Raw genomic sequence first — 24,991 nt, forward strand, 5'->3', positions numbered from 1 at the left:
CTGATAGAGCCTCCAATGTCAAGTTTGGAGATCAACATCTCCTTCCAACTTGGTAGGGCAAGGTATTTCATCACTTGTTCTTCCTTTGGTTGCTTAACTCATTTCCCTGTCATCCCATTCTGGAAAAAGCAGATAGGATCCCATAGTAATATGCAGGTTCCGTTCCACTGTGCACCTCTTCTATCCTTTTTTATACTCTGTGTGTGTGCATATGTGTGTACATGTGTTGAGGGAGGGAGGAATGAATGGGGAGGCATACGGATGGCTTCTCATGTTAGTACCTCAGTTGATCTCTGCTGGATAAGAAAACGTTATTTGAGAAATTGAGGACAGTTTTGCAGTAAAATGTATTGGTTCTGTGAAAAGTTCATACAATAAATTAAGACGTTGTTTGTAAACCTTTCAGCATCTGGTTAGATAGAAGTACAATTTTTTACATATATATAAAAATGTCATTAGTATGCATATATATATATACATATTAGATGAAAGATTTTATTTCAGTAACTTAGTTTTCTTAACAAATGAATTGTGAAGCTTAGAGCATGTGTCATTGCTAACATTCATGTGAAGCAGAACAACACAGTGACACCTCATGAAAACACCGGACATCCAGCTATCTATCTTAAGAGAGAGGTATCACTGTCTGAAACTGGTTTAGCTGTCAGGATCAGGATCAGGAGATGCACAGCCAACAGGCTGGTCTTTTCCCAGGTTCCTTTGTTCCCATTTAAATCCTGTCCTTTAATTTGGATACAGAAACTGCTAAAGTCTGCTCTGTGGTGTTAATCCCAAGATCTGACTGGGAGCTGTAATGCTCTGGCTCTTCTTTAGCTGTAAACTGGGAATTATTGAGCTGCTTTTGTTTTGGGTGTGCTTGCTTGCAAGGTAACAGATTTAGAACCTAATTTGTCTGTGTGACAGATATCACAACAAAACATGCTGTAAAACTGATTCTAGAAAGAGCTATCTTCCTGTAGTGAAACTTAGGCATATTTTATGAAATTCTGATCTTCTGTTCTGATACGTGTTTTCCTTTCTGCAGATGTGAACAGGAAATGCTGGTGTTTCACTACAAAAGGCATGCATGCAGTGGGGCAGTCAGAGATAGTCATTCTCTTGCAGTGTTTGCCTGATGAGAAATGTTTGCCTAAGGATATCTTTAACCATTTTGTGCAACTTTACCGGGATGCCTTAGCAGGTAGGAATGCTCTCTGTTAAAAGTGGTTTGAATAGATGATCATGCTGAGTCAGATACTCACATTTTTGTCGTTTAGCAAATGACTATTTTTGTATAAAAGAATATAAAAAGCGAATAAGGATCAAAGCTGATATGGGGCTGAGTTGTTATTGGTTATTAGTGTCCAGTGTTATATTCATCTCACCAAATATAACTATTAATGAGGTGCTGGTAACCCAGGGGGTTGCTCCAAAGATATTCCAGCCTTCCTCTGGGTACCTGCAGAACAAAGATGTGTGGGCTATAAAGGCTATGCATAGACTATTACAGCAATGGAGAAAGAGGATTCTGCCTGTGATAATTTTGTATTCAGCAAGCCATTGCTGAATGTCTGCTCTGGCTGCTTCTGGTAGGTGTTGGGGTAAGAATTTGAATATGGCTAACATATCTGAAATTAGTACTGTACTTCATTTAGCAGTACGCATAGTAGGATGCTCAGCAGGGCTCATGGGTACACTAATGACATTGCTTCTAATTTTTTTTTTCCAGTCTGAAGTCAGGGTAGCTTTTTTAAAGATACAGAAGGAAAATTTAGAGAATCCTTGTAGATACTATGTTAAATATCCCCAAACCAGGTAGTTCAGAAATTTGATTCCCACAGTATGTCTATTGCTACATTATGGACATATTATTTATGTTATAAAGTAATACAAAACCATATGTATACTTGTGCCTGGAATGAATTGTAGGGCATTGCAGAAATTATCCCTGAATTTTGAATCTCAATTGCAAGATGGTATTATGTAAACCTTTATACATTTTACATTTGCTAAGTAAATAGGCTTCCACTTTTATCTATTGTTGGACCTTAGTGTTCAAAAATTATTGCATAAGGAAAAATGCAAGTATTTGGTTCCACTGATCAGAAAATACAGCTAGTTTTCCAGAGGTGAAATTAGATCACGTTAAGGTTATATACTGAAAATATATTGACAAAGGCTTCAGCACATCAATGGCAATGCCTTTGGAGTGACTGAATCCAACACCTTAATAAAATAATGAAAAAGATCTTTGTTTCCTAAAATGTCTTGATACTACAAAGGTCAGCTTGTCCAGAGAGGTTGCCAGGTTCAGAATGTCCTATTATCACATGTCATAATGGATCTGGTGTACACTGGAAACAAATACCTTTCCAAACCTCACTTCATTTGCAATGCTTTATCTTCTAATTATGATGTTATTCAGAGGGAGATAGATATGAGAAGTTGTGTGCATGTGTATATATATATGTATATTGCAGATATAAATCCAGCTTGATGTGTATATTGCAATGAAATTCTGTATAATTACACTACAGAAATACATAATTTATAACTCCTACATAATGTATTTGGAATTCTTTTTTAGTGCTCTAGTGGTAGTAATTTGATATCCTGCAATTGCACTGGTGCAAAAAGTTCCTTGCTATTGTACAATTCTTAATCAGAAATCAAATTTCACTGTTTAAGAATTCCACTGTGTAATGTTCTTTTGGTAGGATTTGGTCTGTGTTGTATTTCAGACATGAAGTAGAAGTAGATAGACACCTTTAGTTGCTATATAATACCCAATCGCACTGAAGTTTTTTGTAGAACATAGCACCTTGATAAATTCCCATAGCATTTTGTAATGCACTCTCTCAATATCCATCCTTTTTTCTTCAAAGTCATGTATGTTTGAGAGGGAGAAGTATATATTAGCGTATTTGCAACTCTGGCTGTTTTAAATGAACATTATTTAGCCAGAGAGACAGGGTATGATGCTGTAGGGGTTTCAGTTTGGTGGTTGTAATCCCTTGGAAGTGGTTAGCAGTTTGCATGCTGTTGTAGATGGAGCCATGCTTCCAAAGTTGTTCACTTCAGAGGTACTGCTCCTCTCCTGGCGATGACAGACGTTTAGAGTAAACAAAAATTCCCATTAGAAGTTAGAGACTATTTGAAACCCTGCCTCACAGTTTCATTTTTCATTATATATTATACTGGTTTAAATTTATTTTGCCATCAGGAAACTGAAATAAATTCTGCGGATGTTTTTTATTTATCTCCTTTGGTAAATGTTTTCTTAAAAACGGTCATAAAATAAAAAGACACATATAGTATTTTCTATTGGAATGGAAACAATTACTTTTAGTGACGTTGATTTTGTTTTGGAGTAATTTTGGACTTCTTGCTGTTTTTGTTTTCAGCTGAAAAATAGAGCATTCCCCTTTCATTTATTTAATTAAAGACCCTATCTATAGTGATTTATTTTTTCATGAGTCGCGTTTATTTACTAGCTCTTCTTGCTCAAGTTTGAATTCTATGTTCAAGCCTAGAAGCACAAACTTGTATGTACTTATGCCTCTTCCCAGATGTTTCTGATTTCCTCAGAGGATAACTTGTTTCTTGAGGCCAAGTCCTGTCCTCTGTGCTAGGTACTGCTGTTAGCTGTTTGTAGAGTATAGTTCTTGCATGTGCAAGTAGTGGCAGCAGAGCTCAGGCCGGAGACCTGCAGGCAGGAGCATTTAGTCTGTACTGTCAGCACTTTGCAGTTTGTCCTTCAGATCCATCTCCTGTTGGAACATGGGTAAGATGCCAGTCTGGTGCAGCACTGCCTTGAACCTTCATTAGTTTTGTTACACGAAGTCCTCAACCTCAAGCTATGGTCTGGTGTTAGAACTTCATAATTGTAAGACAACAGAGAGATTTTGAAGGAAAAATGGCATTTTTCGCTATAGGTTGTATGCATGGGAGTTATGATAAATTGTAAAGTTGTTAGTTAAGGCAAGTATTAATTGCTGTTCAGTTTCCATCACTTTACTTTTCCTCTGGACCCTCTGTCACAGCTCCCTGCTGTGTTGCTTTTCTTGTTTAGAAATTGAAAGCTAATGATTTCTGTTGTGGTTGTAGTAGTTGTGCTGTTGCAGTAGTAATCCCATGATTATCCTTGTCTGTTGGCTATAAGCCTGGCAGGAGGTCTAGTGAATGGAAAAATGAGACCTTCTGTCTGTCTGAATGGGTACTGTGAAGCAGTTGGATGTGTTAATATAGAGCTGCCAGATATGCCCTAGTGCATCAACCCTTTGGTGGAATACAATAAATGCTACTGTTACTTTTGTAGTGAAAATGCAAATCTGGCAACTGCTTGAAATGGCTTTGTGATCACCCTGGTTTTAGGGATATTCTGGGCGAGAGTGGATCCATCCCAGTTACAGTTTTGTGTATTTTTTACCCAGACTGGTTTTAATTAAATAAGGTGGTAGCTAATACAGAGTAGATCTATAAAGAAGCCAACGTAGATGTTCTGAACAGAGAACAGGTTAACTAAGTGAATAATACACCCCTGCAACTGTAATGTGGAAAGTTGGATACAAAATCAAACATCGTATAAGGTGTGAGAGTAATTGTTTGGAAGACTGCTACAGACTAGTCTGAGGAAGTTTTGGATGCTGGTAACTGGTGCTCACACTGATAGTAAGTGAAGCTTTATGTCAATTGCCAATATGAGTAAGTTCTTTCCAAATTACTTGCTGATGTGTTTCAATAAAGAGATGCTGAGTATGGTCAGAACTTTGAATGTTGAATTTCCTGTTTTTTCTCAATGTTGGCATCTGCTACAGATGTGTTGTGCCATCAAGTTACATTCACGGTCTTGTCTCTTCTGTGGCTCTTGGTGTGGTAGTGACTGGGTTTGTATTGCTTTTCCAAAGAGTGTGTGCTCATTTGCTCTTGAAGAAAATCCATCTGGCAAGATTGTCCCCAGGTGAATATTGCTTTGCATCTCTTGCTACAGAACTGGGATGCTTGGGTTTTCAGGATGCTGGCATGTTGTTTGGTACTTGGCCATTCTTGGTTGTTACTGAGGACAGTGGAATGAGGCTGGACAGATGCAGCTAACTTCCCCAAACCACATATGTGTGCCTTCCCTGAGACTCGATGCTAATACCAGCTTTTTGAGGTGGGATTAATCAAAAGATATTAAGCATACATTAGGAATTTAACCTCACTGTTTTTGGGAAAAGCACCTAACTGGCTTCACCACATATTGAGGGCAATAAACAAATGCAAGAGTCTTTTTTTCTTTACCTTTCCTGGTATAAACTTTTTTATTTGAGCCCAGAAAGGATTGCCAACCTGATATGCAAAGTATATTGTTCATCTGAGGAAGATACCTAAGTGAAGAATTCAAAACAGCATGCATCGTGACTGAAGAGAAAGTCACGTCAGTGGATAAAAGCATGTTTTTTTTAAAGGACTTTGTAGAGCTGGTTAGGATTTAAAGTCAAGGGTAACCCAGCATAACTGAGAATAGACTAAGTACTGACCTCCTGCAAAGCTACTTTAAATGCATCATGCACACTTGTGGCACTTCCTAAACAACGTTAATTGTCTAGATGTCAGGTGCTGGAACGTAATACAAGGAAAGGCACCTTTCTGTTCACTCTGAGATTACCTCTTTAGAAAGGAAGTCGTGATATTTTGTAAATTAAATTACATGCTTCTGAGAAGGATACCTTTTTTTGAAGGTTTTTCTGACACCTACACTTTCTCTATGAGCTTCTGAAACACAGTTCTATGCTTAAAATGTGTAACAGTACAGTGGGTTGGTTTGACCATGTCAGGTTGTTAACAGCAACTTATCAGTGGGGCCTTGACTTGAAACCACCTTCAAAGACATGGCAGAAAAGGATGACAGTCCCTGATCAGTGCAGAAATGTTTGTGGGACAAGCCCAAAGAGGCTTTTAGACTTGGATTTGCTGGTTGAAAAGGTCACTAGAGAGGTGGGTGGGAAAACACTTGCTTGGTATTTCCCGTGCTCTCCATATAGCAGGCTCTTGCATGCGCTTATAAATAATGAATTGCAGCACAACTACCTAATCCCAATAGTTTGTCCTCTTAATAGTGGTAACCCTATTGGAGCTTGCACTGTGCAAGGAGTAATTTATAACACTGTGGCTTATGGTAGCAAAGTACTGAACAGCTGAGTTGCAGATTCCACTCTGAAGATTTTTTTCATGTTTCTGTTGGCTGACAAAATTCCTGTTAAGGCATCCCAAGCGTGTGAGCCTTGAAGTTCCATCTCCTGAAACGGAAAAAATAAGTAGTCGTCCCCTTCTGCTGCAGCACTTGGCATCAGTCACAAGTGGAAATGTCTGATTGCTTTGTCATTCCAGTGGGCAGTACCACACAACTCAGAACTGTACGGTATTGTACAGCTTCGCTTTGCCTAGCCTCTTTCACGCAGAAAATACTTCAGAAAAGGCTGCAGAATTCAATTCAGTTTAGTGGATCATACGCTTCATACATTTTAAGGTTAGAAAGGATTATTATGGTCATGTTGTTGGAATCGAGACGCTAACCAAGTAATTTATTATCAGGCCTGTAGCTTCTGTGTGGGTAAGAACAGATGGGAAGGGAAAAAGGAAGTATAAATGAAGAAGAGGAGATTAGTGAGGGTAGGTGGGAACTGCAAAAGCAGACGAGTGGAGTTGAGATAGAAAGGTGCCAGCAGCTATTTTAGATAAGAGAAAATCTTTTTTATGAACACCAATTGATACATTCGTTTGCGCTCACTAGCAGGATTCCTGAGTGTATTCACTGAGCAGGCAATAGTGTCACAGCACAGGCTGACAGAGAAATGCATTTGCACATGGGCAGGATCAATGGTTTTCAGCAGCTGACAACATTTGATGTGGCTCTATAAATCATGTTAGTCCTTCAGTTTGACCAGTAGCTACTTTTCATCAAGTATGCTCAGCTGAGCATTACAGAAATTTGTAGCCACTATAAGAGTTCTGGGATTTGATCTGGGTTGATGGTGTCAGCTCTGGTTTGTGTGTATCTGTAAAATTACAAATCAGCTTCGAAGGATAGTGGCAAGCTACGAGTGAGCCGCACCCTGCCATGGGGTGCCTGGGCTGCTGAAGCCTGTCACCTTTTAATAGAGAACTTGAGAACTTAGTTTATGCAGCACCTTGTGGGTACAGAAAAGACAAAATTTCACTAAGGTGCCCACAAATCTGAATAGTAAGGAAACTCCTGAACTTAGTTGGAGTATAAAAGGAGCCTTTTGTTTACGGACCTGCCATTAGCTATATTTAAAACTGGAGGTACCAAGGTCCTGTGAAGGAAGCAATACTTGGTGGTGACTGTGCCAAGGTGGTCTGGAGGGATGCAAAGTAGCATGGTCACATCTCCAGAGAGAGGGCAGGAATAGCTGTATTATTCTCATGCTGGTGCTGGCTTTGTGGAGAGTTGCTATGACTTGGGACTTTCAGAGGGATTCAGTGTAAAGGACAGACTTGAAAGGACTCATTGGTTAACCTTTCCTTTGCTGGCCAAAACTGTACCTACTGTATTTATTTTTCTTGCATTTGTAAATGCTTCTGTATGATTTTTAGGCTGTTTTGCAGTATAAAAACAGAGAAGGCTTAATTTGAAGATCATTGTCATAGTTTAATCCCAGCCGGCAACTAAGCACCACGCAGCCACTTGCTCACTTCCCCCCACCCAGTGGGATGGGGGAGAGAATTGAGGGGAGAAAATAAAAAAAAGTAAAACTCATAGGTTGAGATAAAGACAGTTTAATAGGACAGAAAGGAAGAAACTAATAATGATAATAATAACAATAATAAAATGACAATAATAATAATAAAAGGATTGGAATATACAAAACAAGTGATGTGTAATGCAGTTGCTCACCACTCGCCAACTGATGCCCAGTCAGTCCCTGAGCAGTGGCCCTGGCCAGCCTTCCCTCCAGTTTATATACTGGGCATGACATCACATGGTATGGAATATCCCTTTGGCCAGTTTGGGTCAGCTGCCCTGGCTGTGTGTCCTCCCAACTTCTTGTGCCCCTCCAGCCTTCTTGCTGGCTGGGCATGAGAAGCTGAAAAATCCTTGACTTAGTATAAACACGACTTAGCAACAACTGAAAACATCAGTGTGTTATCAACATTCTTCTCATACTAAATCAAAAACATAGCACTATACCAGCTACCAGAAGGAAAATTAACTCTATCCCAGCCGAAACCAGGACAATCATACTTGTATTACTAAGGTTGTCAAAGTTGCACTTCTGTGACTCATGTTTTTACTTAATTAAAACCTAGTGTTTGTATGTCTGTGTGTGTCCTTTGTGTGTAAAAGGTAGAAACCCTCCAGTTACTGTCCAGTTGATGTGCATGTTGGAGACAGCACATTGCTGCCTTGAGTTCAGATAGAAACACTCCATTATGAGGTGGTGAAGAAAGAGCAGAAACTCCTACTTAGCAGTCTCTCTGTCTGCTGGTGGTAAAGTCTGGGATTACTGCAGAAACCCAGGAGGTCTGTATGAGTACCTCAGACCCGTGCGATTCCTCATGAGTGGTGTGATCAACCACACCATGTTCTCTGAAATTAATAGTGTTTTTGTTTGAGAGCAAATCAGCACTATTTAATAATTACATCGTCCTATGGAGAATTGTGATCAGCTCTTCTGTACATTATTTGCATGCTGCTGTTGTCATTTGATAAAAGGAATCACACCATGGTTCTTTGCTTCAATGTTAAATGCTGCGTTGGATGCTATAATAATCTAATCAACATTCAGATTCATTCAGCCATTCCAGTGTAAACATTTTTGGAAATTAAGAGCATCAAAGAGTAAAAATGTGAGTAAAAATTAGTGATGTTTTTCCCCTGTGTCTGTCAGTTGCGTTTTACATTAAGTATACTAATTAAATAAACACTCTTTTGTGTAAATCTTAAAATGACCCAGATCTTCAATATGTGTCTGAGCAGGCACCCCAGTGGTTTGCCTAAATGGAAGGACAACCAATGGGCATTAATCATTTGACCAGGTGCACATCTCTTCTTTAATTGCAGCTGGATCTAAAAGTTTAGTTCAGTCAACAGCATCTTCTGCAGTGGAAACCCCTTGAATATCTGTAAGACACTGAAAACAGGCTTTCTTTGGGTGCTTTTGTAGTGCTAGGGGGAGGTTGCGGGTACCAATTCCTTAGCAGCAGTACTGGCCTGAGCTATTCTTCCTCTTCCCTGGCTGTTCCTGGGATGCATCATCCCCTCCTTTACACTGCCTCTACTACTTGAAACATGCAGATCTCAATGAAACAGGCCGATCACAGAAATGATTGAGGCTAGTCTCCCTCCCTGCTCCCCCAAGAAGAGGTGGTACGTCTGTGCTTGTACTGTCCTGGTAGCACTTGCGGGCATGGCTCACTCAGGTGCAGAACTGAAGGTATGTGTCCAAGTTCCTACAAAATTGACTTCCTACCAGTGGTAGTCACTGAGTACATGTATCACCAAAGGTGGATCAACCAGAGATACCATGGCTTTGGTGGCTCTAGTCTACAGCAGTTACTCCATAACAGATTACACACTTTTGCACAGGAGGTAACCTGAGCCCCCGTGTGCAGCAAATCATTGTTTCTTGTGTGATTAATAGACATTAATGCTTCAGGAAGCAAAGTGAGTTTAATATGGATTTTTTTTCCACTTCTAAAAAGCTCTTTAAATTCTTGATATAGCTCTCAATCTGGTGAAGTAATGAGCATTTTTTTTCATAGGTAATGTTGTTGGCAACCTGGGACACTCCTTTTTCAGCCAGAGCTTCCTTGGAAGCAAAGAACATGGAGGGTTCTTGTACGTTGCAGCTACGTATCAGTCCCTGCAAGACCTGGTGCTCCCAACCCCACCGTACTTGTTTGGCATCCTCATTCAGAAATGGGAGACTCCCTGGGCTAAAGTGTTCCCTATTCGGCTGATGTTGAGACTTGGAGCTGAATACAGACGTAAGTAACATGCATTCTTTTAGCTGCAATTATTTCTGCAGGAGAATATATTTAGGCTTAGAGCACACACACCCAGCCCTAAATTGTTACCTGTCAAAGCCACACAAGCTTAAACAGGCAAGTAAAAATTGTGTTTCATACCCATATTGCATCCAACTAACAGCACAGCAGTACTGAGGTTGTGATATGGCCTACAGCCTTTTTACAACTGTACTCGTTCATCAGGGAGGTTTTTGTGGAGACAAATCTAGTTCTGAGCGGCTGTTTGTAGTTCACTTAGTGACCTGAAAGAGAGTTATGTGCAGAGCAAGTCTAATTTAGCTGGTGTAGTCAGGACAAGGGAGAGCTTTTGAGACGTTAAGCTCTTTCAGTGCTGAAGTGGAAGAGCATTTGCTTTTAGGTTTTTAAAACCACGCTTATTTTCCAGAGAATAACAATATGTGTACAGGGGCAACTGATGTGGCAGTTTATTGCAAAAATTCTGTTGCAACTAGTAACAAATAGGCTGGAGAGAGTGTTTTAGCTGAACAAAGTCTTAGCAGTTAGCATGAAATTAGCATAAAGTCAGGATAAAATATTTTTCAAAAGACATTTGCCATCACTGGAGCAAAGAGATTATTGGAAGTCTGTCCACCATAATGGGCCAAAAATTTGGTGTCTTGCTCACCTGCTGTTTTAATTGGCACGTTCTGTAAATCTGAATTACCATGAAAATACTGAAATAATAATGAAAATGTTAATTTCTTTTCAAAACTTTTTCAGAATTTTTTAACAAAATATGTTTTAGAATATGCTTTATAGTGATTTGTAAATTTAACTTGTGACATTTAGGGAACATTGGGGAATTTTTCATAAAATACCTATGTTACAGGAGAGGAAAAAGAAAATCTTCAAAATTTGCCTTCTGAAGATGAGGACTGTAGGTTAAACTTGTCCAAAGAAACATTAGTGTTAAAGGTGTGTAAGTTTGTGTGTGTATCCATGAGGATTTTAAGTAAGTGAGCTTACTCCAATCAGCATTTAGAAAAACAAAGATGCTCATATCTTGGACGTGACATCTGTTTTTGAGCACAGAAACAAATGTTTTGTTATTCATAAACAGAAGTACCTGCTCTGAGTATGTTGGGAAGCTGGGGTTTGAATAATTTCTGTAGCTGTGGTTTGGATTTAGGCATGTTCACTTGTGCTGTGACAATTGTGACTGCAGGTCACTTCCTCAATCCCCTCTTGGAAGGGACTGCATTTGTGTCCCAGGTTTCCTTGGACACGTCCTCTTTTCTGGTGGAATTGTCAGATTTTGGCCATTTGTCAAGTACTGCTGGATGTGCAGCAGATCAGATGCAGGAATCACTTCAGGTTGCTAGATGTGCAGAAAATGCCTGCTGATCATCTGCAGATCATAGAATCATAGAATCATTTAGGTTGGAAAAGACCTTTAAGATCACAGAGTCCAACCGTCAACCATGCCCGCTAAACCATGTTCTGAAGTGCCTTGTCTATGTGCTTTCTCAATACCTCCAGGGATGGTGACTCAACCACTTCCCTGGGCAGCCTGTTCCAATGCCTGACAACCCTTTCAGTAAAGAAGTTTTCCTAATATCCAATCTAAACCACCCCTGCCGCAACTTGAGGCCATTTCCTCTCATCCTATCTCCAGCCACTTGACAGTAGAGACTGTCCCCCACCTCCCTACAACCTCCTTTCGGGTAGTTGTAGAGAGTGATAAGGTCTCCCCTCAGCCTCCTTTTCTCCAGACTAAACAACCCCAGCTCCCTCAGCCGCTCCTCATAACACTTGTGCTCCAGGCCCCTCACCAACTGGTTGCCCTTCTCTGGACACGCTCCAGCACTTCAATGTCTTTCCTGTAGTGAGGGGCCCAAAACTGAACACAGGACTCGAGGTGCGGCCTCACTGGTGCTGAGTACAGGGGGACGATCCTTTCCCTAGTGCTGCTGGCCACGCTATTTCTGATACAGGCCAGGATGCCGTTGGCCGCCTTGCCCACCTGGGCACACTGCTGGCTCATATTCAGCCGGCTGTTGACCAACACCCCCCAGGTCCTTTTCCTCTGGGCAGCTTTCCAGCCACCCTTCCCCAAGCCTGTAGCGCTGCGTGGGGTTGTTGTGACCCAAGTACAGGACCCGGCACTTGGCCTTGTTGAACCTCATACAATTGGCCTGAGCCCATCGATCCAGCCTGTCCAGATCCCTCTGGAGAGCCTTCCTACCCTCGAGCAGATCAACCCTGCCTCCTAATTTGGTGTTGTCCGCAAACTTACTGAGGGTGCACTCAATCCCCTCGTCCAGATCACTGATAAAGATATTAAACAGAACTGGCCCCAATACTGAGTTCTGGGGAACACCACTTGTGACCGGCCGCCAACTGGATTTAACTCCATTCACCACAACCCTCTGGGCTTGTCCTTCCAGCCAGTTTTTCACCCAGTGAAGAGTACACTTGTCCAAGCCATCAGACGCCAGCTTCTCAAGGAGTATGCCATGAGAGACAGTGTCAAAGGCCTTGCTGAAGTCCAGGTAGACAACACCCACAGCCTTTCCCTCATCCACTAGGCAGGTCACCTGGTCATAGAAGGAGATCAGGTTGGTCAAGCAGGACCTGCCTTTCACGAACCCATGCTGGCTGGGCCTGATCCCCTGGTTGTCCTGGACATGCCATGCGAGTGCTCTCACGACAAACTGTTCCATAATCTTCCCCGGTACCAAGGTCAGGCTGACAGGCCTGTAGTTCCCCGGATCCTCCCTCCGACCCTTCTTGTAAATGAGTGTCACATTGGCAAGCCTCCAGTCCTCTGGGACCTCCCCTGTTGACCAGGATTGCTGATAGAAGATGGAGAGTGGCTTGGCAAGCTCCTCTGCCAGCTCCCTCAGTGCTCTTGGATGGATCCCATTGGGTCCCATAGACTTGTGAGTGTCTGGATGGCGTAGCAGGTCATTAACTATTTCCTCCTGGATTAAGGGGGGTATATTCTGCTCTCCATCCCTGTCTTCCAGTTCAGGGGGCTGAGTACCCTGAGGATAACTGGTCTCACTGTTAAAGTCTGAGGCAAAGAAGGCATTAAGTACCTCAGACTTTTTGTCGTCTTTGGTGGCAATGTTCCCCTCTGCATCTGATAAAGGATAGATATTCTCCTTGGCTCTCTTTTTATTGTTAACATATTTGTAAAAACATTTTTTGTTGTCTCTTACAGCAGTGGCCAGATTGAGTTCTAGCTGAGCTTTTGCCTTTCTGATTTTCTCTCTGCATGTCCTAACAAGATCCCTGTACTCTTCCTGAGTTGCCTGCCCTTTTTTCCAAAGATGGTAAACTCTCCTATTTTCCTGAGTCCCGGCAAAAGCTCCCTGTTCAGCCAGGCTGGTGGTCTTCCCTGGCAGTTCGTTTGTGGTGTGTGGGAATAGCCTGGTCCTGAGCCTTCAAGATTTCCTTCTTGAAGAATGTCCAGCCGTCCTGGACCCCTTTGCCCTTCAGAACTGTCTCCCAAGGGACTCTCTCAACCAGTGTCCTGAACAGGCCAAAGTTTGCCCTCCGGAAGTCCACAGCGGTGGTTTTGGTGACCCCCTTCCTTACCTCACCAAGAATCAAGAATTCTATCGTTTTATGGTTGCTAAGCCCACGACAGCCTCCGACCGCCACATCTCCCACCAGTCCTTCTCTGTTTGTAAACAGCAGGTCTAGCAAGGCTTCTCCCCGGTAGGCTCACCTACCAGCTGTGTCGGATCAACCGTACAGCCCCAGCTCGGGGACTTCGGTGCATCTAGGACGTAGCTGAGCTGCTGTATGCAGCAGACATGGGAAATTCAGCACTTCTTGGTGCCTCAGGACACTGTGCATGAGTTGTCAGCTGTATGGTGCATGTGTAGGAGCGGTGATGCTTTCTAGATATCGCATCCATGTGCAGAAGCTGGAGCTTATTCCTATCAGGAAATCCTGATGACATTATTCAAACCTGCTGAGCATTTTGCAGCCCCTTCTGAGTACACTGAGTGGCATTTTGGGAAATCAGGCTGAGTGTTTGCCTGAGGATAGTTCAGGAACCTTCCTTCAAACATGCATTTAGAAAACCTTGGCATTACGTATACTGCATGAGTCATGTTCCAAGCACTGCTATGGCTTCTGCTGCAACATAATGTAATGCAGCCAGATCCATACACTACACTTTGAATTGCATCATAGATCTTTTAAAGTATGGCTAAGTCAGCCAAGGAATGCAGATATTTTGCATTGCTGACATACCGTAAATGTCCTTTTAATTGTTTTTTACATACTCCTGTATGAGCAATTGCCATGTTCTTATGAAATCATGAAAACAGAAAATGAAATAATCTGTATTATCACTTGAATGTCACACATGTCAGCCACAGAAGGTAAAGGCTTATGATGCTATAGTGGAGAGCAGCAGGATGGTCATAAAAAAGGAAGAAGCCATCACCAAGAAGTAGCCTGAGAAAAGCATTTAGAAAGGTCATCTTTGCAATCTGTGTCCAGATCGCTAGGTTCAGTCTTGCAGTGTGGCACTCGTAAGCATTCCATGTAATTCTTCGTATTGTTTCGAGCGTGGTGGGCAAGGAGCCATGACACACATGTAAGGTGCATTATAGTGTTAAAACTATTCTTCGCTTTTGCTTTTTAAACTCTGGTCTTCTTTCCAGTCCCTTCTTGTGCTGCTGCTTGCCATATTCAACTGAGGAGATTGTATTGAGTCTGTTTTTGCAGAATCTCAGTATGTAAATTTCAATCTGACCTTTTCTGTTTTATTTTGTCCTAGTTTATCCATGCCCACTTTTTAGTGTCAGATTTCGTAAGCCTTTGTTTGGAGAGACTGGACACACGATTATGAACCTTCTTGCAGTAAGTGCTGAGACTGAGTTTGCATGTTTCATTGGTGTGAATGGATCAATGTGGGGAGAACTGTACTCCTGTTGCACGTAGTAGCTGGCAGGCTTAGAAGATGATGAGGAAATAGTGGGCATTTGGGTGAATTTACCTGCTGTTACTGATATTGGATGTTATCTTTCAACAACAGGATGAATTGTAACAAGGTACCCAAATTAACATCCAAAACGTGGCCACTTGAGAATGTTTGGATCTTGAAACAAGTGCATTCGTTGCTCAGATTCTTTCCTCGGAAGTGCTAGGTCATCACAGTGTGCAGTCACGGCTCTCTGATTATACAGTGCTTCAATGGAAGCAAAGTTATTAGCTCTTCCTACTTTGCTAATATTTGCAATATAGAAAATTCTCTTTGATGCATGACTTAATCTCACTGCTCGAAAATCTAGTAACTCTATACAGTAATGTAACAGAACACAGAGAGCAAATTTTCTTACAGTGATGACATTCAAGGCTGGAGAATATTAATTTTGATGTAAGAAAATCAGTGAAATGACTAGCAGTCATGATGATGTTTTTTCATTTGTGTACTTTGATTATGTAGGTTACAAGCTGTGTTGTCTCCATCCCTCCCTGGCTTTCAGTCACTGATTACAATTATTTTAATGGGTTAACTAGTAGTCACTAGGATAGTTATGAAACCTACAGTGTTAATGATGATCATCATGCCTAACTTTTAAAAACTTGTTTTAATTACCAGGACTTCAGAAATTACCAGTACACACTGCCTGTGGTCCAAGGTTTAGTGGTTGATATGGAAGTCAGAAAAACCAGCATCAAAATTCCTAGCAACAGATATAATGAGGTAATGCTTGTAAGAAATACATTTGTGTACAGTTTCTTTGTGGTTGGAGGACCTGGGATCTAAAGGAATTTTATTTTGTTCACTACCACTAGGGAAAACTGCTTCAAAAGCAAATGATAAATGCGTGATGCACACATCGTTTGAAAGTGAGTGAGGGTGGCTCCACAGGAAGAATACAATTCAATTTAGTATTAATTAAACTCTTTTTCTTCAGGTTTTTTAACTGTTTACATATGAAGTGTAATACTGGTTTGATTTGAGCAAATAAGTTGACAAACTTTACACTTGTAGAGGTAAACTAGGAGGAAAACGTGCATTAGCTTTTCTCATCTATGTTGCGTGTGCATACTTGAAGAATTTACTAGTATTTGTTGGATTGCTGTTTATTTTATGTAAAATTTCTCTCAACATCTAAATTTTATACTTTATTTCTGGTGTGAGAAAATCAGCATCTTTAGGATTTAGTGCTGTTGAGAAAGCTGGGTGAGAAGGTATTTGAACAATAATGAAAGAGAGCAATGGAGAAGGTGATAGATTTCATGTTCTGTCTGAAGAGGAGGGGGTAACTTCGTATTTTGGAACCAATCAGCAGTTGGGGTGAGAGCAAACCTCCTGGGCAAAACAGTATTCGTAAAAGTTCTTGTAATATCACAGCAGAATACAGCTTTATCTCAGGAGAGAATTTCCCTGCAGGAAGCATTTGAGTAAAATAACACTGAGAATAAAGAAATAAATTGAGCAAAAGGAAAAAGTGTTCTTATGTGAAGTTTGAAAAAGATGAAATTGATGAAGAAAAAAGATAAAGGGTCTGTATTAATTCTTGATGCAGTTGTGAGAAAATGGAAAGGCTCATTAAAGTTTGCATGAATTAAATGCGGATTGGCACACAAGATGCAGTTTAGTGTTAGCTGTGCCTGGCGTTTGCAAGTGTGTTAGCTTCGGTTCTGTGTTAGACATTGCACTAAGCTGGACTGTGAGGAAATTCCTGTGTTGTGCAGCTTAGCAAAATCTCTGCATCATGTCTGGGTTCTCTTTCCAGTGTGAAGCAAGGATTCAACTTTTTAAAATGGAGAAAGTGTTATTTATGTAACATTATTGCTTGCAATCCAGTTGAAAGGTTGAATTACTAGAAAATTTTCACCTGAGTTTAGTTTGAATTAAGATGAATTAAACCACAAGACCTTTACTTTTTTCCCTATGTAAAGCAGTATTTAATTAGAAAAGTGTCACTCTAGATCTAGAAAGTGAAAAACTAATTTTAAATCTCATGCATGGATTAAATGTAGAGAATTCAGACTGTAATTGACAAATTAAACATTAATATATGGTTTTTCTATTAACTACTTATTTTTATCTTCAAAATTATTTAAATTTTCTACAACTGACAGTGATACTTAGTTGCCCATTTAGTCCCTCAGGAAAGGCGACTGTCATTTTTTAATCAGTTGCCTCATTACAAAGCACAGTTGCCATGTGCAGTTGTTTCTTCTTATGCTGAAGGCAGCTACTGGGGTCCATAAAGATGGCTGCTGTTGAGCTAAAATCTTGTTTCTAGAGCATGACATGATAAACTAGATAATGAAATACACTCTTGTCTGATGCAAAATCTTAATTAAGTTTCCTCCCCAAACATTACACCTGTGCACATGTGTCAATAGTGAGCATCAGCTAATGTACCTGACACTATAATTATGGTTTTATGTTTGACTGAGAGACACAAATGTGTTGTGTGTAGCGTGCATGCTTATCAGCTACAGGAAGCAGAGGATGGGAGTATGAGTGCTGTTAAGATATGTCAAATAATTCAGCATTTTCCTTCTCATCAGGGTTTTCACTGGGGGGTGTGTGCATGTAATTTAATCTGCCTTTTTTTTCTTTCAAGCAAACATATAATTTTTGGTTTTGAAACAAATTCTGGAGAGAGAGGACTCCCTCAGTTTTCTTTTGGGTCAAAAATCTCATAGTCTGAACCTCCATGAAGAGGAAGAGAGGAGAAGAAAGAAGCTATAAAACTTACAAGAATATTTTGTCAAGGCATGTAACTAGGTGTATGTTAGATGACAATCAGGAAAACTGAAGTGCAGATATATCACAGACTTTCTGGATGCTTTTTGGAGGCCTTCTTTGCAGAAAATTAAAATTATTTCTGGATGTCTATAATTCAGATCTTTTTAAAAAGTCTTCAAATGGGGAACATTGGTCCCAATTTTACCACTTCATGCAGGTGAAACACAGAGACACTAAAGCTTTGGTGTCTGGTCATGGCAGAACCAGGATGAAATGCCCCAAAGTCTGAATGCCAGTCTAGCACTGAACTGTGGAGGCAGCATTTGTGATTTATGCCATAAGCAACTGTAGTTTTGTAAACAAGCCAGATATTTCCTCCCAATGTTTTTCTAATATTTTTTTCCTCTGAATTTATTTTTTTTAAAACAGCTAGAGATAATAGCTTTTGCAACCTATATAGCTCAGCTATCCCTTATACCTTTTATCTCAATTACCTAAAAGGTGGCACTTTAAAGCATCTGAACGGTATAAGACCTGAACCCTCTTTTCGAAAGCAGTTTATGGTTCTGAGTGCTAAGATCTGACATGAGAATATAAGCACTGTTGAGAAGCTTTGTCCGATTAAACTGTTCCAACAATCATGTATTTGTAGTAGTGCTTGACGAACAGGGTAGAAATGGTAAACCTTTTTGTTTGCAGATGATGAAAGCCATGAACAAATCCAACGAGCATGTTCTAGCAGGGGGAGCGTGCTTCAATGAGAAAGCAGACTCGCATCTGGTGTGTGTTCAGAATGATGACGGGAATTACCAGACGCAGGCCATCAGCATCCATAATCAGCCGAGGAAGGGTGAGAAAGGGGGTTCACGAGGAGGCTGTTCCTCCCGGCGCTCTGCATGACTTCTTTGCCGATTGTGTTACCGTTCCAGCATGTGGCTCTGAATCAGTCAGAACTGGGTTTGTCTGCATTTCACTGAGTTTCTGTTAGACAGAGAAAATAATTCTGACTGCTGGTGTTACTGAATGGGCAGCTTTGTGAGTTAGACATGCAACACAAGGAATAGTAACATGTTGCTCTATCTGCCCTTTACCCTTTGGTGTTTTACTCCCCTTGCAGAATCCATGATCTCAGATGTCAGGGGGCATGCTGTGCGGTTTGCTTCCTGTGTACAGTCCACATCACACTTCTCTAGGTCAATGGTGCTGTTTTGAATTTGTCTGAGAGGTGTTCTAGCAACTTCGTAGATCAAGCAGACGCAAAATAAAGCACATAACAGCTTGCTCCCTTGTAAATATGGTAATAACTGCTTGCACAATACATCTCGGGACTCGCGGTGCTCCAGAGGTCACAGTGCTGTTAACTCGTTTAGGGCACGTCTCTACGTTAATGACGAGAGCTGTCTTTGGCTTTATTGGAGACTACAGGTGAGGTTGTGGTTGCCTGTGCTTGACCTGTGCTATGTGAAAGGAGGAAGATTAGGTTTAGTACGAGAGAAAGGTAAATAGGAGTAACCAACAACAGCAGCGTTTTAATAATGCATCTTCAAGAAACAACTCATGTTTACCTCAGTTAGACCATCTAATTTCCAGGCTTTGTTTTTGTTAGAATAGGCTGAAAGGCTGCAGCAGCAGTGTGCTGAGAATTTAAATGTTGTGGTTTGGGGGAAGATTTCTGGCAAAGAGATTTATACTATCTCCAAATGAGAGCAAGCAAGACAGAGGCCAACTTTTATGTTTTGCAAGTATCCCCAGTCACTCCAGTGAGTATACTGCCATGGGATGTCACTCAGGACTGATGATCTTATCTGACTTCTGTTCATTGTACATATGGGACAAGAAGAGGGATTTCCAGCAGGAATTTCATGATGCTTCGTGGTCATTTAAGAGAATTTTACTTTAAATCAGGTGGCTTTGAGCTGTGGCCTTGCCAGTAGGTTGGTGTTACTGTGTGATCCATAAACAGCTCGCTCACAATCTTTGCCAGCTGTGTGGGAACATTTAGTAGTTAATTATGTACTTGGTTACCCTAAATTAGTAGTCCTGAAACTTAGAGGTGTGTATGGGGAGAGGGAGAGTGATGAATTATGAGCATTCATTAAGGTTGACAAAAACTGTAGTCCAGTTTGGAAAATAACTGGGTGATTTGCCCTTCCATATCCAAGCCTGTGATGTGCATTAAAGTCACCATAATTCTAAGCAGCATTTGTCCTGATTTAGATTAATCACCTCTCTGGATGATGGAGCTGTGATACCTGATTCTTGTGTAAGGCATTGTTGTGACGAAAGCCTCACTAAATCACTCCTGTTGTTGTTGTTGCAGTGACTGGTGCCAGCTTCTTTGTGTTCAGTGGAGCTTTAAAATCCTCTTCAGGCTACCTTGCCAAATCCAGTATAGTAGAAGGTAAGAACTGAACTGCTTGCTTAAAACACACTTCTTCCCTCTTAACACAGCTCAGCTCTGTAGTTATCAGGTGTGGTGGTGCATAACAGTGCTCTGCTGTTAACGCCTTGGGCATTTGAATCATGCCGCTGTTTCAGCTTTATCCTACTTTTTAGCAAAAAAACCCTGTTTCCTTTAATGAGGAGGAACTTGTCCAGATGCTGTAGAACAAGAAAATGAGGGTAAGATAGGAAATACCTGGCTTGTGAGCCTGTGATCAGTTTACTGGTTTGGGTTGAATGAGGAAATTCTGAGCCTAAGAAATATGGAATGTGTAATCCACCGACCAGAAGAAGCCCTACTAAACTTACTCTGTTCCCAAATAGCTCTGCCTTATGCAAGATTATGAATGTGCATTGTTTATATGCTTGTGTGTAGGCAGATGAGAGCATGACAGGTCGAGATTGTTGAGCTGGTACCTCTCTGATTTGGTTTGTTCTTCTTTTAGCAGTTGTCATATCACAGAAATAAATCCTGACTGTGTACACTGGATTGAAAGCCGTTATTGCTTGTTAGCTGAGCTACAGAACTTTGTAGTCTAACCTCACTGCAGACGTGACAACGCAGACAGTAGTGTTTTAAGTGTGCTCCTTACAGGTTGCGAGTGAGGTATGCAAGAAGCCCCTGCGTGCAGTCAGTTTGCACAGCTCCACTGATGAGCAGGAACTCCTTAAGCTGCACCAACTTGAGAGCTTGCAGCTGTAGGAGTGTGCAGTCCATGGGTGAGTGGTCACCCAGGGCTGAAAAGCAGCCATCTCACTGCAAGTCGGTATATGTAGGTCATTATACCATTTTCTGTGTCTAAAGTGGTGGTTTAGTGCAAGAGAGAGGTACGGGTGGATTCAGGCAAGGAGTCTGTACACTGGGGAAGTGTATCATCCCGAGTTATTTCTGCAGTAATTTAGACCAATCCAATCCAAATTCTCCATCTTTTGCCACTGTCAGGCAAGCATTGACTTCGCAAAAGCTGTGTTGCCGCTGGAGCCCTGCTTCCAGTGCCAACAGAGGTGACAGCTGACTGGAGGTGGGGCACATGGGGTTTCTGAGGTTGCCTAGAGCAGGTGTCAAGTTTTGAGGCGAACCAATGCGGCCATTGCTATAGCTGACTTTACCTGGTAGATGGACTTCACATTATCCTTGTGTTTTCCCTAGTCAACGCTCATCAGTGCTATGTTTTAGGAATCTGAGTTCAGACTTGGTCTTATGTAGTGCTGCTGCCTATGACTCTTAAAACAGATGTTTAACCTTGCTGTTGCAAAAAGAGGAAGGATGTTTTATTTCTTTTTTATATTTGCTCTGTTCAGTGTGGCTTATCAGGATTTCTTGGTTCCCTAGATGGAGTAATGGTCCAGATAACTGCTGAGAACATGGACTCTTTGAGGCAGGCCTTGAGAGAGATGAAAGACTTCACCATCACTTGTGGCAAAGTAGATGCTGAAGATCCTCAGGAACACGTTCATATTCAGTGGGTAGAAGATGATAAAAACTTTAGTAAGGGGTAAGTAGAGGAGCAATCGCTTGACATTGAATGGTGGCTGATGGTATTTGTTAAAAATTTTAATTAATCTTAATAAGGTGCATGAGTTTTCAAATCAATAGGAATTACAAGTCTATGCCTCTATTTTGAGTGATAAGATGCAATTAAACATAATGAAAATGGAATTGAGATACCAGAGCTTTGGGGCATCAATTTAGAAAGTTGTCAGTGCTATAGATTTTTTGCCATTGCTAATATCCAGTTATTGGAAACCACTAATCTGTCTCCAACACTCAGCGCTGAACCCTGCCTATTGTGGTCACTTTGCTCTCTTGGTGCTTAGTTTGCATTAAGTAGTGCTGGAAATAAACTTGCTGAACATCAACAGTATATATGGACTCCTGACACTTAAGCCAAAAGAAGGGTGTACATGGCAGCTTAAGTATTTATGGCAGTAAAGTGCTGTTGTGATGGGTACAATGTTTAAGGAATTGGCATCTAGAAAGGAGGATACTTCTGCAGTTTCAGGCTCTCCGAGTCAGTCTTAGGTTCTGTAATTAAATTCTGGGCTGTGTTAGTAGTGTTTCAGGTATTGCTGGCCTACACTGAGGTTACAAATGAATAAAAATCAAACCTGTATGAAACGCCTCATTGCTGCCTTAGCACCTTACAAGATCTCAGCTCTGGTGCGAAGCTTTGTTGAAAAACCTGCAGGAAGGTCCTTCCTGCACCTGGTTCGTGCATATTGACCAGGGCGGGTGTCAGGGGTGGGAGCTGCAGCGTCAGCAGGGAGCATGCTGCCTCTCGGCTCTTCCCTCCTGCTCAGCCCCGTAGGAGCCCATTCCAGAAAGGCTGCTCCCTGTGAAGCTGCAGGCCCAGCACCATCGTCACAATTAGCAGTTGGCATTCAAGATCATTGGTTTTGGCACCCTGAGAGAAGCCTTTGGGTTCCCTTCTGAGGCTAATTTTGGTCTATGCCGCATGAAGCTGGTGTGGTAAGTCGCTGTGTTGTAGCAGTTCAAACTGCAGAATACTCAGTTATGAAAAAACCTGCAGTGAGGCAGTTGGAGGATTCAGGTGTGGCAGAGGAGCTGCCCTTTGATCCCGACGTAGTTCTCTTTTGCAGTGCTCTCTGTTCAGCTCATGTCTTTCGCTAAGTTGGAACTTAGCCTTTTCCCTCCCTTTTACAGTGTTGTAAGCCCTATTGATGGCAAATCAATGGAGTCTATAACAAGCGTGAAGATATTTCACGGCTCAGAGTACAAGGCAAACGGAAAGGTCATTCGCTGGACAGAGGTAAGTCAGTCAAATTGAGCTGCATGTAAACCAACACTTGGCATTTTGGGACTGCAACTACAGCCTAGTCTTCTTTTGACCTGCTCTCCCTACTCACCAAAATTAAAGCAGCAAATTCTTCAGAACAAACCTGTATTACCTTTCCTACCTGCAAGGAAAGACTCAGTACGGCACCGTGCAGAATAAAATATCCCATCGCTAATGCGCAGCTCAGGCTGCCACCACAGCCAGCCTCTACAGCCTACTCTGCGTTGGCCACATCTTCTCGCGTATGGCTGTTGAACATGGGGGGGAAACCAGAAAAATACTTGCTTACTGTGTCACCCAAGGTAACAGCTGGTTTCATCTGCATTTGTTTTAAAAACTACCTTTTTTAAATGGAGACAAATCTTAATAATTACTTATTTTTAAAAATGTTATTTTGAGCCACCTTCTCAAAAATATTGCAAGTTAAAATGAAAAGTGCTGTGGAATAAATCACTTGCAGAAACTACTTGCATAGCTGATGTTACCTGTGACTCTGCCAGCACGCAAATACTAATGTTAAAAGATTTCTTCAAGTGTTTCACATAACCTGCCCAGGAGGAGCCAAGTTACTCACTCTGCAACTTGCCACCTTAGCATCCTTTTTTCCCAGGTCAGTTGCATTCAACAGAGACAAGTTCAGTGACAACCAAGTACAAATCTGCAGGCTGGGATGGCTTCTACTAAAAAAGCAAATTTTCTGAAATTAACATCTGTTTAAAAGCAGGTTTTTATTAAAAACTATGTGCAGTACATAGTGAATTTCTGTAATGAGGCTTTTGACCAGAACTGAAAGGTTTTTGAGAACACCACTATTTAAATCTTTCTTTTGAAGTTGGGTTGGTTTTTTTTTTTCCCCCTAAGGTGGCTTGTCTTCAGGGTCTTTTGCTGGTCTTCCCTGAACAGCTCTTCTTTTAGCCTTCACTTGTAAAAAGATTAAATGGCATCTCAGTAACCTTATTTCCTAGAAAAGCCAAGTGTTAAATAAGTCTTGTGTTAACTCTTTCCATCAGGTGTTTTTCCTGGAAAATGATGAGCAACATAATGGTCTGAGTGACCCAGCCGACCACAGCAGATTGACTGAAAACGTGGCAAAGGCTTTCTGTTTAGCCCTGTGTCCTCATCTTAAATTGTTGAAAGAAGATGGAATGACTAAGCTAGGTCTGCGTGTTACACTTGACTCGGATCAAGTAAGTCTTGAATAGTTTCGGTTTAACTGGGGGGTTGTTCCCTTGTTTGTTCCCCAAAAAGGGAAGAGAACACTTCAGCCATTCTCTTGGTTAAAGAATTAACCAGTATCAGATGCTAATCTAGGGGTGCCGACTGTTGTTTGGTGTTTTGGGCCATCTGTTAAAATTGGAAAGCTAGCGCCGAGCCTGAATTAACACCAGGCTTGACCCCCATATGCCGCTAGCAGCACCTGCTCTGTAGTCAGAGCCCTGTGAACAGCCCTGCGAGCTGCAGGCCTGCCACGTCCTCAGAGAAGACTCCGAGTCGGCCTTTTCACCAGAAGCTAAAAGACAGGAGTGTAGTAAATGTATTCTTGGGTGAGCATAAAACATTGTTGACGAGCATGGCTGTTCTTAGAAGATCACACTGCATATGAGGCAGAGAAACAAACAGATGGAAGGTCCCCTCGAGAGTGCTCTACAGCAAAAACTACAAGCAGAGATAAGGGTACCCGGCAAGACAGCTGGCCTTGCCTTGGAGTGGACGTGTTCTTAGTAACAACCAGCTTTTAAATACTGCGTGACTTAATCTGATAATGCAGGGTGCGGTTCCTGCTGATCTGAATGATCTGCTTTGACAAAGCAGTAGAAAAAAAAGGCTACTTTTGTCTAGGCAGCCACTGGGAACACAAAGAAACAAAAAAAAAAGTGGAAAAGCTGCTTTAGTGCCTGCTACATCCTGTTCAAGTGCCCGACCTCCCCCAGGCAGCGGCCACGGCGCCTCACACAAATCATCCTCCTGGCACGGCAATTCCCTTACTGCCCACTGAATCACAGCCTTGTGTCCTATTCGCTGTAAAACCCACTCTTAC

At 41.6% G+C, this 24,991-nt stretch overlaps 1 protein-coding gene across 2 annotated transcripts in view; it reads left to right on the forward strand.

The window, feature by feature from the left end:
* ZFYVE9 (zinc finger FYVE-type containing 9) overlaps positions 1 to 24,991 on the forward strand; it is a 64,600-nt gene that overhangs the window by 38,156 nt on the left and 1,453 nt on the right. For both annotated transcript variants that reach the window (XM_075037099.1, XM_075037100.1), the window contains 9 exons: positions 1,046 to 1,201; positions 9,769 to 9,993; positions 14,777 to 14,859; positions 15,602 to 15,706; positions 18,413 to 18,563; positions 20,034 to 20,114; positions 21,489 to 21,651; positions 22,821 to 22,926; positions 23,964 to 24,140. In XM_075037099.1, coding sequence (XP_074893200.1) covers positions 1,046 to 1,201; positions 9,769 to 9,993; positions 14,777 to 14,859; positions 15,602 to 15,706; positions 18,413 to 18,563; positions 20,034 to 20,114; positions 21,489 to 21,651; positions 22,821 to 22,926; positions 23,964 to 24,140 — 1,247 coding nt within the window. The remainder of the gene's footprint in view (positions 1 to 1,045; positions 1,202 to 9,768; positions 9,994 to 14,776; positions 14,860 to 15,601; positions 15,707 to 18,412; positions 18,564 to 20,033; positions 20,115 to 21,488; positions 21,652 to 22,820; positions 22,927 to 23,963; positions 24,141 to 24,991) is intronic.

Source organism: Buteo buteo, chromosome 10, assembly GCF_964188355.1.
Source record: "Buteo buteo chromosome 10, bButBut1.hap1.1, whole genome shotgun sequence".
Lineage (NCBI taxonomy): Eukaryota > Metazoa > Chordata > Aves > Accipitriformes > Accipitridae > Buteo > Buteo buteo.